General features: G+C 34.2%; 1 protein-coding gene across 1 annotated transcript; it reads left to right on the top strand.

Annotated features, from left to right (window-relative positions):
* Nucleotides 1-105: 105 nt before the first annotated feature.
* On the top strand, nucleotides 106-18,884 carry LOC117934158 (serine/threonine-protein kinase TIO). Its single transcript, XM_034855795.1, has 23 exons — nucleotides 106-232; nucleotides 1,292-1,390; nucleotides 1,487-1,561; nucleotides 3,339-3,431; nucleotides 3,614-3,688; nucleotides 3,846-3,938; nucleotides 4,576-4,639; nucleotides 4,773-4,857; nucleotides 6,948-7,020; nucleotides 7,116-7,184; nucleotides 7,287-7,367; nucleotides 7,554-7,659; nucleotides 7,733-7,885; nucleotides 8,952-9,090; nucleotides 11,361-11,532; nucleotides 12,050-12,148; nucleotides 12,233-12,781; nucleotides 13,662-14,822; nucleotides 15,194-15,427; nucleotides 16,552-16,695; nucleotides 16,956-17,036; nucleotides 17,212-17,400; nucleotides 18,384-18,884. Exons 1-23 carry the CDS (start codon nucleotides 215-217, stop codon nucleotides 18,627-18,629), a joined length of 4,098 nt encoding a protein of 1,365 aa, XP_034711686.1. The 5' UTR covers nucleotides 106-214; the 3' UTR covers nucleotides 18,630-18,884.
* Nucleotides 18,885-20,792: the final 1,908 nt, after the last annotated feature.

The raw sequence follows: 20,792 nt of genomic DNA on the forward strand, positions 1-20,792 counted from the left end.
CCCGACCCGACCCGACCCCCGATTGTTATAATTTTAAATTTTGGGGCCCGAAGAAAATAGAATTAAGAGTTTGATGATAAGCTTTGAAATCATGTGAGCGGGAAAATTTTTAAAACACAATAGCATTTGCATGCTGTATACTTCATCTCTCTCTCTCAACAAGGGGGAAAGATCTCGTTCTCTCAATTAGGGTTTAGGGTTTCCACGCTGATCTATGTGCGGATTTTCTCAGGTGAGGAATTGGCTTGATCTTTTCACTTGTTTGTACTCAGGGAGCTATAAGTTTTTTCTGGGTTTGTCGTGAAATTGGGGGGAAATTTTGGCAAGTGGGGTTTTAGATCTGTTTGGATCTCGGGAAAAAAACGGGGGACAGTGAAGGAAAATGGTTGCTAAAGAATGGGTGCCTTTTTCGTACCTGTTTGAAGCAATTTCCTCTTTCTTTTCTTTGCCACCACATGGGTTCTAATGTTTCTCCCGTTGTTTTCTTTGCTACCAAATCGGGAAAATTTTACAATTGCTTAGCTATGGATTCACTCTTCCAGGAATCTTCAGCATTTACCTGTCATTTTGTTTCCCACCTAACAATTCTATGTTATTTCTCTCTAGATGGGTTTTGTTTAACAATCTGCTTAATGGGTTCCTTCTTTGAGCTATTTTTAGCTTTTTTATTTCCATTTCCTTATCATCAAACGGAAAACACGTGATTCTACTGTGATTTTTGCATGTGGATTTTAGTTGATGATATGCCGACTTGGATGAATTTCTGATTTTAGTGATTTCATCATCTCAAACTGATTTGGGTATTGTTTATAGGAGAGGAACCCAGACAACATAGGCTGAAAGATATTATTATTGAGTTTGGTTTTCATGGACAATTGCTTTAATGCTAATGTCTAAAGTGGTAGAATGATAATGATAGCTTCAAGTTGTAGATTATATCCTCTGATTGTTGGTCTTATAAACTGCTAAATTTGAGTGTGGTCACTAGTTTCCTTTTATTTAACTGAGGTGCACTATCTAGATGTATCAAGGCTACTGCATTTTTATTGGTCTTGAGATGGAGTTCCATTTATTTATTTATTTTATCATGTTCTCAGCAGCAAAGCATTTTGTCATATAAAACATCTGTTTACCCTATGATTTGCTCCTAGTTAATATCAGATGTTGATATTTTAGGTATAAGTCGTTGTTCTTTTCATATTTTTTTAAATGTAGTTGTAGACATTATTTGAATGTCATAGTTGCTTGATCTTTCACCACTAAGTATGTGTCAGAAAATTACTTTTTATAGATTGAAAAGATGGGTGTCGAAAATTATCATGTAATTGAGCTGGTAGGTGAAGGTTCTTTTGGGAAGGTATACAAAGGAAGGCGGAAGTTTACAGGGCAGGTACTTGTTGCATTTCCCTTCTCTTGCCTTTTGAGTGAATTGGAGGTGGTTTGACTTGCTTCATCCTTATCTTAGTGCTGTTTTAATTGATCTCAGACCGTTGCAATGAAATTTATTCTCAAGCATGGGAAAAGTGAGAAGGACATTCAGAATCTAAGACAGGAAATTGAGGTAATTATCAGCAGTTGATATGGATAATGGGCTACTGAAAGATTTTTCTTATTTATTTTACAAAAAGGAACATAGGGCTTGTTTGGCAATGTTTTGGAGAACAATTCTTAATTGTTCTCAGGAACAAAATTATGTGTGGGAACAAAAATATGGAACATAGGTTTTTTGGCCTACCTCTTTATGGAGGTACTATGCACTTATTTACTTTATAAAAGCTCCTAAAATATTCTTCATATTTTCAGTTCTTTTTTAGAACACTCTAGAAAAAACACTTCAAAACATCTCAAATTTGTCTCCAAAACAACAGTTTTTTCAGAACAAATTTTCAATAAAACTGTTCTCAGTAAAAAGTTTGTTAAACATGGCTTTTTTTTTTTTTTTTTTTAAGTTTCTAAGAAACAAAAAACTGTTTTCAAAAACAGTTTCCAAATAAGCCCATAATTTTTTTCAATAGAGTTTTTCAAAGTTATGCTACACTATTGGTTGCTTGGGTATCCAATTCAGATTGCAGTCTAATTGATTATTTGGCTCTGCCAAAGGGAAATGTCCAATCATATTTGAATTTGGAATTTTCTAGGATTTATAAAATTTGCTTCAGATTGGAGTTGGTAATTGCTATCTTGGGATTGAAAAGCAATTTACTAAATCATACTCCAATTTTTCTCGTCAGCAGCTTGTTGGCCCTCTCAACTTGGCTACTTAATTCATCAAAGTATCAATTTAGCCTTCTTCTGGGTGTTTCCAGTATTACAATGTTGTTTAAAGCACAATGTTTAACAACAAATTGAAGTTGTTTAAATCTCTTGGTTTATGTTTTCTTTTGTATTCCTCGATTTCTTAACAACATTATAGGCATCGCTTGCTTGCTTGTACATATTTTATATTTTCAAGAAAGCTATGGAAATTAGGCCTGTTGAACCTTGCGAAAACATTTAACTATTCCCAATCTTAATGATACTGTTTGATGATATTTATTAGGCATTTAATTCAGGCAGTTGAAAATGAATCTGAATATGATTGAACACTTTTTGCTCTGCATTTGGGAATGTTTTTTTTATCTTTGTGTCATGTTGACTTTCCTTTGTTCTCATCATTGGTATATTAATGAGTATGTGGCTCCTTATTCTGGATTTTGTCTGTTCTTGTAACCTATTTGTTTAGATTTACATGGCTGAATTTTAAATAAGAGTTATGAGCTGATCATGTCATGACATATTCTAATACTTCCATTATTTGTTCTTCACCAGTATTAGTTCCGAGCTACTGACATGAATCACCTTTTTATCTATTAGCAGATGTCTTGCCAAATGTAAAGACCCTGCTACAATGAAAATAAATTCAACTTTGGTTGTTTTGTATTTCATTTTTTATGGAGGAGTTAAGTAAAATTTTATGAAACATCATTCTATGTCCTGCTTTTTAAACTTAGCAATATTAGAGGTTGTGGGGAATAAGTTTAAGCGAACTTTTGGGAAGATTTGTGAGACACATGGTTTCATTTGTTTATAAAATTCCTATTTTACCCTTGAATTTTGGAACTTTACTACAATTAATACAAAGGGTATTTGGAAGGGGTGATATTGCCTGTGCATACTAAATATGAACATCGCTCCTGTCTTGTCACTAGATTGTAAAGATATGTACAGTTTTAATGTTTACATATCATCTTTCTGAATGATAAAGTGTAATCAGTTTTTATTTGAAATTCCAACACTTCTAATGAATTTTTTAATTGTTTTTCAGATGATTTGATGAATGGTTTATCTAAATGTTGCAGATTTTGAGGAAGCTGAAACATGAAAATATCATTGAAATGCTCGACTCCTTTGAGACCCCTCAAGAGTTCTGCGTTGTCACAGAATTTGCACAAGTAATTAGCTTTTCTCTCTCTCTCTCTCTTCTCTGTTTTGTACTTACACATGCAAATTCATTCCATGTGTATCTATGCAGCAGAAAGAATGTTTCAGAGATGCATCCTAACACAAAATATGCTTGGTTATTTTGACCATAGTTTAGATGCATGGGTAGTTAATGAAAATTTTCCATATGCAGGGAGAACTCTTTGAGATTCTTGAGGATGATAAGTGCCTTCCTGAAGAACAAGTTCAAGCAATTGCAAAGCAGTTGGTACTTTCCTAAGTTTCCTCCTGGAATATTGCTCTCATTTCAAATACTAATCATATTCAATTGTTTAATGTTGCAATGTGCGGGGTTATAATTTCTATTTTCATACATTATGTTTTTATATCTTTTTATTAGAATTTCCTGATGTTGAATATTTCAGGTGAGAGCATTGCACTACTTGCACTCCAACCGTATCATACATCGAGATATGAAGCCACAAAATATTCTCATTGGTGCCGGTTCTATTGTTAAGGTTGAATGGTTAGATAACATGCGCATGTTTCATTGTTGTATATGCAATCCAAGTAGCTTTATTTCCTTACTTTTCCCTTGTTAGATAAAAGGTTTTCCTGTTTATGCTGACTACTTACAGTTTGTATGAATATGATGAACTGATGAGCAAGGCTTAGTTTTCTTTTCCTCATTGAAGTTATTGATACCTACTTTAATCCTTTAAATATTTAGCATAATGATCTTTTATGCAGGTTTAGTGACAAGTTAATTTTGTGAAAGAAATATTTTAAACTTCTGCAGAATCTACTTTTTTGATATTGTTAAGAATTTAGTACAAGAACATACACCTAACATTGCACCCTTAATGCACTCAGTGGTTAAACTCCCAGTTTGCACTGGGGTCATTGGGCTAAAGGGCCCAATGTAAAACTTGTACAAAATGTTTTCTTTATGAAGTTCGGTTCTCTGAGGTTTAAGGTGATCCTTGGCTAAGGGGTTGTTTGATAGCATGATTTTGTTCCAAACATTAAAAATTTCCATGTTAAGAAAATTTGTAACCTGTTATATTTATTGCTGAAGATTATCTATATTTCTGTTTTTTGTCAAGAAACACAATATCTACCTGTAACATGCATGTTCATTTCTATTTGTCACAGCTTTGTGACTTCGGATTTGCACGTGCAATGTCCACAAATACGGTTGTTTTACGATCCATAAAAGGTTTGGCTCATCTCAATGCTATCAGTATAGTTTGCCTTTTTAGTTTGAAACTGTTATCACTGAGCCATAGAAAATTAGTTAGAAATTTCTGACTCTGCCTATCACTCAATCATGCTTTGATTAATATTTTCAGGTACTCCTTTGTATATGGCCCCAGAGCTGGTACGGGAGCAACCCTACAACCACACTGCTGATTTGTGGTCTCTTGGAGTTATCTTGTATGTAAATGTCCCTGATTTGAATTCAGATTGATTTATTTCTAAAAAAACAGATTTTCATCTCATGTTGTGTTTGCATTTGAATCTTTTTCAGTTGAATTACTAAAGTCCAAAAAGTTTTTAAACCAATCAATTATTTCAAAGTTTTGAGTTTCTGGTTTATTTCTTTCTGTTTGATGTTTCTGAGGCTAACACCTTCCATCATTTATGGCCCATTAGCTGCAGATGGAGAAGTAAACAAGGGATCACAAATCACAGAAAAATAATAGGACCATAAATAATCAGAGAGTCTTGAACTTGAGACCTCTAGAAAACCTGAGCTCCAAGGCCATGTTAAGCTCCTAGTGACCTAAATGCTTAAATTGTTAGGTTACAGGCCAACAATGTTCATCAGGCTAATAGTTGAAATTCTATACTGTAATGATTTCAATGCTTAATTAATTTTTCAGTAACCAATTGTAGCATTTAACAGTATCTGGGAGTACTTAGCTTCTACATGTAATGGTATCTCAGAGTGCTTAGTTTCTGTTAGAGCTCTAAGAAGTGTTCCTAGGAGGGTAAAACTTCTGGACCCATACTCTGTCCCATTGACCAAGATTAGAGGCATACAACCACGCATGATCTTTTGCGCTTAAGCAAGTGACTGTATGAAGGCATAGGATGATGAAAAGGCCTTCCTTTCCAGTTTTCCACAATGGCTTCAAGCTACTGTGGTGTTAAAGATCTCTTGGATTACTTTGTGAAGCATGTGTTTTGTCAACATATGATTATTCTTTTATAGACAATGTACAAAACAAATTCTTTACTATTTTGTACCTTTATTTGAATGGTTGAATCTGAATATATGATGCGGTGGCATAATATATGTTTGAACTTCAGTTGTTTTCACTATTCAATTTCCATTGCTGCCTGATTCAGCTGAATATGCTGTAAATTGCATAACATATAAAGAAATCCAGTTGATTTTTGTTATTCAGATTTTTTTCTTCATGTTTTGAGCACAATGCTCTAAACTAAATTGGTTAAGAGTGGAAGTTTCCCCTAAAGTTAAGGTCCCAACTTAGTGGATCGTAAAGGTGAATACTAATGAAAGTCTTCAAGATAGTCTTACAAAGCATTTAGACCAGGCGTTTAAATTATTAGTAGTAAGGATAATGCTGAGACAGCTGACAAGTTAATTCTATATGCCCTCTCTTCTTGTTCGTCTGCAGATTACTTATCTTTCTAAGATCTGTAGTATGATGAAGATTTCCTTTGAAAATTTGGGTAGAAGAGAGATGCAGGATTTTGTGGTATAGTGCCATTACTGCCATTTTACTTGTTTTGGGCAATTTGAACAAAAAGAAATGCAAGAATTTTCCTCTCATAGATTCACTAGATGCATTCTGGATAGATATGCATCTTAGCCTCCTGTTGCTTCTGTCCCCAAAGCATTCAAAGGTGCCTCAGGAGTATGTTAATAGATCGACTTGCAGTTTATGATTGTAAGAGGGATGCTGGCATTGAGGTCACCTGTAAACTTTCTTCTTTTGTATTTTTTTTTTTCAATTACACTTTGATGGTTGTTTGCCAGTAAATTTGGAAAAAAAAAAAGGGATTGGAGCAACCTTGTGAAAAGTGGAGACACTAATATTGCTTTCCCTAAGCCAGTAGGCTTGTTGTTACCACTGATATTCTTATTTGTGCTCTTCTTGAGATATGCATGAGGAAAAGGCTTTAGGTTCAAGGTGTTTCCAAATTGAAGGGGATGAGTCTTTGGTGATTAGTTGGGTCATAGATAAGATGGGTGGCACTTGGAGATGTGCTCAGAACTTGGGGAAGTTTTTATATTATTAGGAGAGCATCTAGCGGATATTAGTTGGGACAGTCAGGTTAAATATTTTTTGAAACATTTTTTGCTGCCACATTTTTCATTTCCCAAGAGAACAAAATTAGAATAAGAAAATTATATTAATCACCACTGACCATTATCTATTCAATTCAGAATTCATTCTTACTGAGTATTATCCCTTTTCCTCCTTCATTTGCATCTTATTGCTTTTTTTTCTTGATCTTCTTGAACTGAAACTAGTTGACCATGTACATAACAGGTATGAATTGTTTGTTGGTCAGCCTCCCTTTTATACAAATTCAGTATATGCACTCATCCGGCACATCATTAAGGTACATTTTCTCAAACTCCATATTTTAGTTCTGTAGGTTTGCGCATTAAAATATACTGCAGAAAATACAAGTTGATGTCACATTTGATTTTCCAGGATCCAGTTAAATATCCTGACAACATGAGTGCAAATTTCAGAAGCTTTCTAAAAGGATTGCTCAATAAGGTTGTCTTTTGCAAATATTTAATACCCCATTTTGATGCTTATTTTTAACCTTCATTTTCAGTGATTGATTGCTAACTTGGTTCTTAAGTACATGGGAATCAGGTACCTCAAAATAGATTAACCTGGCCTGCACTTTTGGAACACCCATTTGTTGAAGAAACGTCAGATGAACTGGAGGCCAGGGTAATATTATTTTATGTTTTACATTGTTTCCCTGTAGAAGTTAGATTGAGCCCATCCGTGCTCTACCATCTGGCATACACAATTTTGGTTCCTATATTTCACATAAGGATATATTTTCACATGTGTTTGTTAAATTCTTAATAATAGTAATTGTTGAGGTTTTTGCACATGGTAAACAATTACCAGGAAATGCGCGCTGCAACTGCTGCAGCCAGGGGCTGTGATGCAGCATGGAGGGGTGAAGGAAACATCATCCAGGCTTCAACTGGTTCTACTGTTCCAAGTCCTGAGAGTAAGGCCTCCACTTTATGCTTCAGACATGTAGATTCTAGTGGCTTTGACTATTATATATTATGTTTTTGTAGATAGAAGCCATTCACCTGCTGCTTTTGAGAGCAATAATGCTTCAAAAATTCAAGCTGGTGCTCAATCATGTAGTCCTAACTCTGCTACAGTCAATTCTTCACCACATGAGGAGTTCCCGGGATTTGGCAGTCCTAATGATGTTAATCAGTCAGGTCAATTATGTTATAACTTTAACAAATCCTCTTGTTACCAAATTTGTATTTGTTAGACTTGCAACTGAATACATGAGGCTTGATTGTTGAAGGTGTGAGGATAGGATTGTCAGTAGTTGTGCAATCATATTAATTTTCTCAATAACCTCTTATGTCACAAAAAGGAATGCTGATGGATGATTTTACTATAGATCCCTTCCTATTTGTTACACTTTTTTATTAAAATTCATGAAGTAGTCTTGAACAGTTTTAAGCTCTATGAAGACTAGTGCAGTATTTGGAAGGGGCATGATAGGAGATCTTTTCGCCATACGGAGCTTCCCACTTTAAAACAAATGGGGTTTTTGTTTTCCTAGGGAACCCCAATTTGTTTCTTTTGATGTTCTCTTTCTTCAATAATATGATTATGGGCTTTTTTTCAATATGTACTTGAATACTTGCTCATGTCTTTTTTTATTTTCTTATAAATTATTTATGAAAAAAATTAAATCCTAAAGGTCCTAGAAATCATGGCTCCTTGATTAATGCATTTAGTCGCTAATGGAGTGCTTATGGCCTCTACATCTATTTGCTTAATCTTCAAATGTTGTTTAAGTTTGTAATTTTCTTTTCATATGGAAGGACTAGGTTATTTCCAATCTTACAACCTTTTGATATCTTGAAAATAAATAAATAAATGGATTTGTTTCCCCTCCTATGCCTTGCTTGCCTCTTGTTTTATTGATATATATTTTTTTCTTTTTTTTTTTCATTTTTCCTTTTATCTGGTTTTTAGATTTGTATAAATATTTTTCATTACATTTTGTATCTTGACTTCATTGTTATGTTTGATGATTTTATCATGTTGCATGTTATATGAATTGTCCAGGCAAAGAAAATAAATTTTGTGAATAGTATCACCTACTAATAGAAAAGAGAGGGTTTTATGAAAAGGAAATTTAATAAGCAATTTCCATGTTTACTTTAGGTTATTTTTTTCTTTTTAAATTCTTTGAAAAATTTAATAGATAATTTCATTTATTACTTTGTAGTGCTTGTAAACTTATCTAAGTTTTCCTTTGTTCAGGTTGCCAGACATTAGACAAATTAGAAAATAACTCTCGCACGGTCAAAGGTGCAAAAATTATTGGTCAAGACAATGAAGCATTAGCATTTATATTGCTTCCACTAAAAAAATGGTCTAAGGAGTCCCAAAACTCTGGCAGGTAAAGTTGCATCCTAAATAATGGTCTAAGGGGTCCTTATTTATTGTGGATATTAAATTCTACCACAGGTTAGGAATCGTGGTGAACTTTCAATGCGATAAATGCACGCACACAAGCACACATGACCATAATACACACATAATTAGACAAGCTATCTAAATTATTCATTTGTTTGTTGCATTGATAATAAATCATTTTGTTGTTGTTGTTGTTGTTAGCATCAAATTTAAATCTTATCAGTTTGTCTTTGAGTTGAGTCAGGATCCCTTTTTAGATTTCATTAAATGAGGTCAGGTTTTTTTATCATGGTTCCTGTTTTCTTTAATGGTCCCTTTCTATCTTGAAAACTAGATCACATTCTATGAAGAACAGTCAAATTAAAAAGAAACTACTGAACATGGTTTGACTATATGTCTAATTTTTAATGTGAAATATGAGTACACACTGTTAGAAAATTAAGGTTCAAATAATTTCTTTCCTTAAGAAGTGAAATTTTGCTAATAAAGGTACTAGACTGAGGGAAGACGAGATACAACGAGGAAAAGAGTAACATCCCAATGCCAGTTGGTTTGGAAAAGAGCAACAATCATCCTAATGCCCAACTATCTTGGACTCTAATGAGGTGTAGCCATCAAAATTCCACTTCAAACTAACAAAGGGAGGAGACCAAAGACAAATAATTTCCTATTTTCTTTGATCACTGAAGCAAGCAGTTTTTTTATCCAAGGAGATTATAGAACTCGGTGTCAAACACCCAAGAGAGTTAGAAAAGGGACTTAAAATCCTTGCACTTTAACCATATACCCAAATTGCAAGCATAGCACACCTTCCAAAAACTTTACTTGTTATCGCCTTTTGACACCTTTGATGAAGAAGTTTTCATGGAACCAGTATTCTTAGGGGTCACCCTGAAGATGCTGACCAACTAAAGGCCTCTGTCATAAATCATAGGAACAAGGTAATGGAGAATACCAATAATTTCTCATGCCCTCACACTCAAACTCAAAATAAAATGTTTATGATGTAGGATAATCCTAGGATGGCTGCCTACAATTAAATAGTTGGGCTAAGGTTTTTATTTTTTAAGGTTTAAGGAGAGGAACAAGGGATAAAGTTTATGGTAGAGAAAAATAAAAGAAAAAAAATATAGAAAAAGAAGATACAAAGATGAAGAAGAAGAAATAGAAACCTTAGAGTTTCACTAAGGCCTTCTAGGAGACTCACCTAGAAGAAAAATCAATGGAGTCTCACCATTGAGAATTGCATGCAAAAAAACTAATATTATTTAATTACCAATCAATCAATTACTTTGGTTTACATTAATTAGCCTTATTTATAGGCTTCTCTAAGAAATCCAAAATGAATTAGGATTTTAAAAACCCATTATAACTTTAATTCTAATTCCCCTATAACTTAATTAACTACTCCTAATTTTACTCCAATAAATACTAATCCCGATCTAATTCCTACTAAAACTAATGCCTATCCTCATCAGTTTCCTATGAGGCTAAATTGCCTCAATCATATGATATAAAAGAAAAACCAATGTGAAATACTGAAAATACATTCCCAGGCACATTTGAAAGCTTCTGTGTCTAATCCCAAGGCTGAAGCTAGGGTGTAAGTCTACTGCTCAACCCTCAGTAAAAGACTGAATACAGGAGATAAGCCAGAGAAAAATGAGTGGAGTGGAGTGGTGTTTTTAAATGTGGTGATACATGGCAAAAGAATGATTATTTACATGTCTCATCCAAATAACACATTTGAAAACTTCTGTTTCTAATCCCATGGCTGAATCTAGGGTGTTAGTCTACTGCCCAACCCTCAGTAAAAGACTGAATACAAGATATAAGTCGGAAAAAAATGAGTGGAGTTGTGTCTTCGAATACAATGATACATGGCAATATAATGATTTTTTACATGTCTTATCCAAATGCTCACTGGAGGTATTTTATAATTATTGAATTTATAATTGCTTAATATTTAAGGGAAAAACAATGAGTTATTATTTACTTGCTAACTGGAGGATGTTCTAAATGCTGATCCTTTTACCTTTGCCAGAGAAAATATTTTTACAAAAAAAGTTCTATGTACTGGGGAATTTTTTGTCCTTGGTTATCTCCTGCCACTACTTTATGCTATTATATTCCACTTCATTGCAATGCTGTAGGAATGTTTTCACTCGGATCATTACTATATAAGCTCAAACATAAATAGATAGCAATTGATGTTCTATTTGCAAGTTTTAATTGCTTGTCAAACTTGTACAGGGATCAAGACATGTTTAGTTCAAGCCAGTCACTTAAAATTCTTTCAAACCTAGTTGCAGCAGGTGCTATCCATTCTAGTGGACTACTTGATGAAATAATCTTTGAAGTTCTTGGATTTACTGCTGCTGCAGTTAATGTGAAATCATCTGAAGCTAATGACTTAATAGCAAAGGTATAATACTGCTGATTTTCATGAAGGAATTTCTGGCTGCACTCATGATGCTTGGATTGGAGTTTCAGTATATAGAGTTGTGTGACACAAATTGTGATGAAATTCTCCAGATTTGGAGTCCTGAACTTTTAAGCAAAATTTCAGGATTTTATAGTGTTATCTTGTCACTTATTAAGCAATACTTGGGGAAGTTTGTGAATACTTCTGTACGTACTAATCTCATTGCAGACTTTCTAAAAATTTCATGTTCGCGACATGCTTCACCCACAACTTTGCTTCCCCCTTCCTAATAAACATACCACTTGGATAGGTTTTTTCATTTTGTTTCTCTGCTGGCATAATTGCTGAACCTATTTTTTATATTTTTTCTTTTGGCTTCCTGACCTTAGCAATAATTGCTCCAAAACTTATTCCAGAGTTGAGTTGGTCTGCAATTGCCAATTGTTTTACTTTGCGACCATCCTTCTTCCGTTTGATGATTAATAATGGTTATTAAAGTTTAAGTTTATTTTTGCAGAGCTTCTCAATTATCAAAATGTTGGTAGATAATAGTGGAAGTGGCATTGGGAGTTCATATTTCCGGCACTGGGTTTCCTTGGTTGAAATCTTTTCCCAGGTCATTCTCTTTCCATGTTGTTTGTTGATGTCTTCAACAATTTGTGCACCTGCTTTCAGCTCTCTTATTGTATAAAATCTGTAGGTTGTTGGCTGCAATGAAGATGCTTCAGGAAGAATTCTGTATGAGTGCAATGCTTGCATTGCAACCATGTTATCTCATGTAGCTCAGGGTCTTAAAGCATGTGCTCCAACGTTGGTTCCTGATGCAGCTTCTTCTCCTTCCAGGGTGAATGAAATCCTAAATCGGATTTTGGACCATGCCAAAACTTCTGGTTTAGTGGATCATTTGTGTCAATGTTTGGAAAATGCAGGCTTAAGTCTCTTATCTGGTTCTTCACATTTATTGCGTGCTGCTTGTGAAGCATGCAGGGCTATTTGGTCTCTAATAGATGCATTGGAAATTCTCTTTGTGAAAGAAAATGTATATTCATTTCCACTAAACACTTTGTGGAGCCACTCGTCACTCCAAATTGACAATAGGGAACAAGACCGAGGTTCATTGGTTGGGATAGAATCAGCAAAAATTGTTGATGTGGTGACAAGAGCATTCCTCCGGTCCAAAGACATACAGGTTGCTATCTACTATTGTCTTCATCAACGACTTGAAGCCCCACTTTCTGCTGGTATCCAGGTACATCTCTCATCCCATTATCTTGGCATCTTTTACACATTTTATACATGCGAAACATCTTTTACCAACTGAATCTAGGTTGACTTAACTAGGTGACTTGCTAATTGGGTTCCTGTTCTATATGCAAGTCTTGATTTGTTTGTCTCAAAATTTAAAACCTTTGCAGTTTGGTTGAGCAGGTTTAGAGGCATAACATAATGGTTTTGATTTAATTTTGTTTTTTTACCTCTTAGGCTGTATTTATTACTATGAAAATCAATTCTTGATTAGGATTTCTATTTTAGAGGGTTAAGCTTTTGCAGAATAATTTTTTTGTTGGTAACATTGTTCATAATATCTTCAAATTGGTAATCATACTATAGTTGAAAGTTCATTTTCTTAAGGAGTTAGACAGAAATTGTGTAAATTTGTGATTCAAACTTGCCTGTAATCACATTGGCATAGAAACAATTCCATGATTTTTGCTATGAAAAAATGGAGCCTAATAACTGTGTTTTTTTGTTATAAAATAGGTGTAGATATCCCAAAGAAATAGAAGATAATGATATTAAGAGTTTTCTGCTTAGAGAAAAACCTGGGGAAGAGGACCAAAGAAACTGAGTTTTTTTTTAAATAATCCAAATTCTTATTCTACATCTCCCAAATATTTTACTTGATGAAGTTCCAATTAGCTAGGTTTATTATAAGCGTTAAGCTGTTCTTCTCAGTTAAAAACAAAATGTTTCCCTTGGGGCTTTTTCTAATTCATTATTTTGGAAAGAAGTCAGCATTCACTAGCACTGTTGCAATGCTCTCTAGGCTTTTTTGTTTATTATGCTTTGATGGTATATTTCTAGTTTGCCATTTTTAGGGGATAATGTATTTCTTTTTATTGTTTCAGCTAATGTTGAGATGCTGCCTGCATAGTGGAATTGTTCCAAGTGTTCTTTGTGGCCTTCGAAGTTCTCTACCTGTTACTACTATTGTTAGTGGTGGAGGAGATGGTACTATTCTTTCGGAGATATTCTCCATATTATCTTTTTGTGCTTCATGTTCAAACAAAGATGCACAAACTGGCGAAACAAATAACTTGAAGGGCAAGATAACCAATCCATGTGGCCTGGTTCTACATTCATGTCTTATCATTGCGACTGTTGCCCAGTGTTTAAAGTCATCTGGGAGAAATTCTGCTTTATTTATGCTCACAACTAATTCAAAAAAGCAGAGTTCCAGACTTTCACTCCTTGCCCACCATTTTTCTTCTGATGAGAGGATGAAAACTTCACTTCAACCTCATTGTGCATCAGCCATGCTGGCTCTTGCATCTATTCTTTCCCTTGAAACTGGAGTTTCTATTGAGTCCTCCATCTCTGAAATTGCAGTGCCACTGATCCCTCGTACTGCCACACTTTGCGACCACCTCAAGATTATATCAGGGGATGAAAATGAACTGGGTTCCACCATCCCAAATGGCATGCTATCATATTGGCATGGCCTTAGGGATGGATGTGTTGGTTTATTAGAATCGAGGTTGAAGTGGGGAGGAGCATTAGCTGTTCAACAGCTTTGTGCAAGTGGCATCCCTCAGCTTCTTATTAATTTGTTGTATAACAACCATTCAAAGGCTTGTCCTCAAGGAATTGACAGCACAATAGATCGAGTAGGGCTCTCATCTGTGGGAGTTGTGTGGACAGTTTCTTCAATATGTCATTGCCTTTCAGGTGGAGCTTTAACTTTTCGTCAGACTTTGGTTCGGAATGAACACATCAAGCTCATCTCTTGCTTGATATCTGATGTACATCTCAAGCTTGTAAGGGTCTGGGGTGGTCCTGGTGGAGGGAAGGATGGGGTCAGAGATGTAATAAATGCAGTGATTGATCTCTTAGCATTTCCTTTTGTCGCAGTACAGAATGCTCCAGGTTTGCCATCTGCCACTGCTTCTGTAAACAGTGGTTTTCTTTTAAACATGGGTTCACCTGGTGGGAGAGTGTGTGTGGAAGACAAGGACATGGTGAAAGCAATTGAGGATGACATGGGAAAGTATATTAAAATTCTTATGGAGGTTAGTTCTTCTGTTCTTCATTGGGCTGGGGATTGGGGGTTATTTTGATGCCTGCTTCTTCTTTGGGTGTTATCAGGCAAGGTGTGCTTTTGTTAAAATATGTGCAAAAGGGTATGTCTTATAATAGTTTTGGGTTGACAAGATGCTGTTCTTATGGCTTAAGAAAAAAACCACTTCAAGTGATTTCTCTGTCCTCTAAAAGAGATATTTTTAAAAAAAAGAAATAACACTTTTAGCACTTTGGGCTAAAAAAAAATGTCATGTAAAGTGCATATGTAAGAGTGTGTCATAGTTCAGCATGCTAAAATGCTGCATCTTAATAATGAGAAATCTAATTGTCTTTTTCACTCTGTTTCTTCTGAATTTTACAGGTGGGAGTGCCTGGAATTATTCTGCGGTGCTTGGAGTATATGGAGCTAAAAGATATGGGAAGGCCTGTTGCTTTTCTTGCAAAAATGGCAAGCCATCGTCTTCTTGCAGTTCAACTTGTGGGCAAAGGCTTGTTGGACCCAAAAGGAATGAGACGCTTGCTTGATTGTTCATGCCCTAGAGAGGTCACTTTGGATGTTCTGATGATAATTTCTGATCTAGCTCGTATGGATAAGGTCAGATTCTATATTCCTGAAATATTTCTTTCTGCATATGGAAATACTAATGGTCAACTGAAGTTCCCCTTTTTCTTGAAAACTAAAGAAACAATAAACAAAAAGAAACCAAAATAAGCACTATGACCATAAAAGAAAAACAAAACTCAGGGAAGAAAGGCATCCTCAAGACAACCTTCAGCTTTAGAGGCTCTTTGCTTGGCCAAATTATCTAACACTTGGTTGGCCTACACAGTCTCAAAGGGAAGGAACAACTCAAGGTTTTTGAAATGTTAAAAATCTTAGGAATAGAACATCCAATTCCCAAGGTCCTTTCTTCCCTGAAACACCCAGAGATGATTACTGGATGCCCTTATATATGGGTGCCTAAATAAAACCCTTGAGTTTGATCTTCTGATAAAGCTGGGATCCTCACCTCAATAGCCAAAGCAAAGCCACATGACTTGAAGAAACTCAGACCGTTCCACCACTATAATCTCTGGAAGCACCACCTATCCTTATCTGTTTGTCCTGATGAACAGGCATCAAAATTGAGTCTAAGACACATACGGAGGAAAGTGTCCACTTAGTGACAAGCCCAGGCTTGCTCCTATCAATTCCCACACCTGTCTACAATCAAGCATAATGAGACTAAAAAATATACTCAGAAAGACATTAAGAACAGACTCCATAGAGGCATGGGATGGTGGGAACACCATTTAATGCCTCCAAAGACTTCCCCTTATCCTAAAGAAACTAGACATAGAACCACAAAGATAGCCCTTTACCAAAACACTTTCCCTTTTTTTTCAATTTCTTTCCAACTTTCTCTATAACCATTTCTGGAAATTTACAAAATTTAAGGCCTCTCAAAAAGACATTTTTTGTAAATGCTTCCAAGAGATCATCTTTCCCTATGTCTTCTTTTGTTTTTTACTTTCTATTAAATTTTTCTCTGAGACTCATATGATTGTACAGCACAAACCCTAACCGCAAATGTAAAATAATTGACTCAATTCCTATGCTTCTTATGAAATGGGAAACTGGCTTCTCATCCTCACGGGAAATGAACAAAATGTTATTTCTTGGAAGGGCTCAAGCCCCTCTTAAAAAGTTGTCTAACTTTGTATCATTTGCTGATGCAGGCTTTCTATGAATATATAAATGGGGCCTGCATATTAGAGTTCTTGAGGGAGTTTCTTACTCATGAAGATCCCAATGTACGTGCAAAAGCTTGTAGTGCTATAGGCAACATGTGTCGGCACAGTTCCTATTTCTATGGTTCACTGGTAAGTAATAACAGTAGGCTCCTTCACTATATTCTGGACCCTATAACTGTTTGTTTAGAATATCACCATCTGCAAATTATTCTGCTTCTGGCTGACCAAAATATTTTGATGAAGTTTGAGCTAAAAACCTGAATGAGGATCAATAATTATTATTATTTTGATAGGCAAGGATTAATAATTATGTAATTATTCTATTAATTAAATACCTTGGAATGGTGGACCTATTGTGTGTTTTCTTATATTTTTATCTGATTCTCCAGGCTAGGCATCATATCATCAGTCTTCTAATTGATCGGTGTGCTGATCCAGACAAAAGAACAAGGAAATTCGCTTGTTTTGCAGTAAGAAATGTTCCTTTTCCATATAATATTACATTTATGCTTAATCTGTTAGAATATTGCTATCTGTTCCCTGGTGTTTCAATAAGAAAATTTTTTATATTGACCCTGGGAAAAAAATAAATGTGTGAAAATATAGCTGCTTACCTATACTGTCTCTCTTCTTCACCCTTTCCAGATTGGCAATGCTGCCTACCATAATGACAATTTGTATGAAGAGCTCAAGAGATCCATTCCTCAACTAGCAAATCTTCTACTTTCAGCTGAGGAAGACAAGACCAAAGCAAATGCAGCAGGTGCATTAAGTAATCTTGTTCGCAACTCTAACAAGCTCTGTGAAGATATCGTGTCCAAAGGAGCCTTGCAGGTTTGTGGACATGCTGCATTACTTATTTTGCTTTGTTTTGGTTTCTTCTTCTTCTTCTTCTTGTGTGTGTGTATTTTAATGTTTTGTCCTGCTATGGTTTGTATGTGAGTTGCTTTCCGAGGTAAGAAGGGTATGCCAGGAGTACAAGGGCTACTTAAATAGTAAAGTGAGAACCCAAAGCAAGTTGTGTTCTTCAAAATTAGAATATGAGATCCTTAATGTCTTGAAAATGTTGTATATACCCTTAAATTCAAGCTTTTTTTAATATATATTTGTAACTGTTGAGTTGTCAAAATTAATCTAAGAACTTAAAGTTGTTAGGTTCCCCACACCCCATGATCATAATCTTATAGTTTCTTCTAGAGGAGTGTTTGATGCTAATATTCTTTGAATGTACCGCATTTGTCATTTTTATTTCCACAAAACGCACCTATTCCCTCAATCCTGAATAATTAGCTCACCACTTCTTTGTTACCATTAGCCTGTTATACATTGTGGATCCAATTGTTAGCAGCTTAAGCTATTATGGTTAACTGGAAGTCTCAAGGCTCTCCTACTATTGTTCATATGTAGTTTGTGATTTGCCTCTTTATGTACAGCACTTTAACAAGTTAATCTTGAAGTACTAATAAAAAATAAAAAATAAAAAGAAATCTCAAATTCTCTTATTTGCTTTGCCATGCAAATATGAAGAAAAATAAAATATGATGGCAATTATTAATAAATTATGCATTTTTTAAAATCTCTATTTTTATGTAAAAGAGGAATAACATTGGAGAAACATGGTAGAAAAATAAACTTAATTGTTATTTTCATTTGTTTTTTCTTTCCTTGTTTTCCTTGTCGTCATTTCTAGTTTGCTTTATACTTTCTGTGATAGTAAAGAAAAAGGTACAATACAGCGAATCTAAAGGACTTGCCATTAAAGGCCATTACTAGAATCAATGGGTTACTATTTAAATGACTTTTTTTTTCCATTGCAGGCTTTACTTAAGCTGGTAGCTGACTGTTCTGCAGTGGCCCTGAACCCAACTAGAAAAGATGCCATTAACGAGTCGCCTCTAAAGATAGCTCTCTTTTCTTTGGCAAAGATGTCCTCCCATCAGCCATGCAGGCAGTTTATCCGATCATCTGAGCTGTTCCCTGTAATTGGAAGGCTTCGACAATCCCCAGAATCAACAATTGCTAACTATGCATCTCTTATCATCAACAAGGTCTCAGAAGCTTGAATTCCAACTATGTACACTCAAACCTCGATCTTATTAGCTTGGTTTCTTCTAATCAGCTATGGCAACACAGTTGAGTCCTGTAAGTAATTCTTTGTATGTAATTTTCATGTATATCAATCCATAGTTCAAAGTACCGAATATTTCTAGTTGTTGAATACAATTTTTATCAGGAAGCATATCCAACTCTCCATGCCCATTTGTTTATGTGGTCGCATTATTGTTTTATTGAACTATAGCATAATCACCTTTTGTTTAGCCTCGTACTTATGCTCGTAATAAATGATTTTTTTTTTAGCCGGTTTTGAGATTGATAGTAATAACTAATAGAAATGATTACCCTACAAAGCCAATCAGTCATATTATTTCTAAAAAATGTTTTATTCTTTCATACAAATTTATGAGTATGATTATTAATAATGTGTTAATATAACATTTTTTGTCCATAGGTTACATTATATAGAAATCATGTAAATGGTAGTGATCTGTTTACAATGAGATATGATTGTCCAAATTCCTTGTTACTTGGAGTGTTTGTTCACAACCCATAAGTATGAATTGAACAACATACTTATGATCAATTGGTACATATTTGAGAATATTTGATTCATGTCTCTCATAAGTATGTTTGTTCACTCTTGTGGTGGTTGAGAATATTTGATTCATGTCTCTCATGAAAGCAGTCAGTACAAATTTGAAAAATGTTTTATTATTCCAAAGGGACCTTCATATAATCTTAAGGTATTGACAATGCCAAGGGTAGTCCAACCATGTAAGCTTATATGGAATCTTAGGTGGTGTTTGTTTTTTTGGCTTTTTACTGAAAGCAATTTAGTTTTAGAATTTAGGTTGTTTGTTTTTCTACTTTTTTATGATTTATTATAAACTTTTTACTAAATAGAAAAAACTAAAATATGTAACTTTTTCTAAATAGAAAAAATAACATATTGATTTTTTTTACTTTTTAATACTTAATAGAAATAAAATACTACAAAAACAAATAACCTAATATTTAACACTATTAAGCATTAAAATTCTAATTAGAATTAAGTAAAAAAACAAACACCACCTTAGTTAATGGAAGAATTAATATGTGATATGCCTATAGAAAGGGAACTCACTAAATATTTCTCTACTTTTTTGGATAAAATTGTGGTTTGGTGATGGACATGATTGCAATTGCATAGTCAAAAGTAAATTGATACCATTAGTTCAATTATTAATAGCCTTTGGAATAAGAATTTAATTCCTATAGTAGGAATAAATGAATCTTGAAAGTTAATGCATTTGTAGGATTAATGTATATATGGACTTTTGAATTCTAGAACTGATTGTTTCCTATCAAGAATAAGCATATCTCTGACTTTTCCAATGAGAGAAATCACTAGAGATCTTATGCTATGTGCTGTCCTTTTAACTAACAAATAGAGGACTTTAGAAATCTCTACAAAGGTAAGAAAATAATATTGTATTACAAAACTTTACAAATGAAAGTCATCACTTCTCTATTTTAAGATGTTGAAGATCAAGCTTCAAAGGAATATTGTATGTGACCTTTAGAGGATGTTGCGCCTTCAAAATCTTGTGAGGTGATTTCTATTATGGGAAATGTGGCCTTTTCTTTTATTTTTAGATCATTCAAATCTTAAAAGGAATACCTTGAAGATATAAACTAAGGCAAAGATTAAATATACACTACTATAGAATTTCTTTACTTATATTGATTATAGAAGAAATCAAGAATTAATGATCTAAAAAAGAAAGAGTTAGGACAAGATGGCTTGATTAGGTAAGACACATGATTATGTCTACAAGAAGATATGATGAATTGCCAAGTTCTTAGAAGAAAATATAAATAAGAAGTGTGACATTATTGGAAGAGGGGAAGAAGAGAAATACATCCTGACATTTCACATGATTTGCAAAGATAAAATGATCATTATTTGAAGGTAAAAGCCCTCATAATATCCAACCCAATGATTGAAAATGAATAAGTTAAGGTATATAAGAATAAATAAAGTAAATATAGCATAATATTTTTTCTAAATAAAAGAAATATAGCATAATTTCTTTTTTTCATGAAGGAAAGTTTTAATACTTCAAAATCCTACAATTTCAAATTCTTTATTATTAAATCTATGTAGACTATGAGGAAGACTTTAGGGG

This window comes from Vitis riparia, chromosome 16, assembly GCF_004353265.1.
Source record: "Vitis riparia cultivar Riparia Gloire de Montpellier isolate 1030 chromosome 16, EGFV_Vit.rip_1.0, whole genome shotgun sequence".
Lineage (NCBI taxonomy): Eukaryota > Viridiplantae > Streptophyta > Magnoliopsida > Vitales > Vitaceae > Vitis > Vitis riparia.

Bases quoted from the DNA above. Each gene is read 5' to 3' on its own strand.
- LOC117934158 (XM_034855795.1), top strand. The intron at 7,368-7,553 runs GTAATATTATTT...AACAATTACCAG, and splicing joins CAGATGAACTGGAGGCCAGG to GAAATGCGCGCTGCAACTGC. The intron at 12,149-12,232 runs GTCATTCTCTTT...TAAAATCTGTAG, and splicing joins TGGTTGAAATCTTTTCCCAG to GTTGTTGGCTGCAATGAAGA.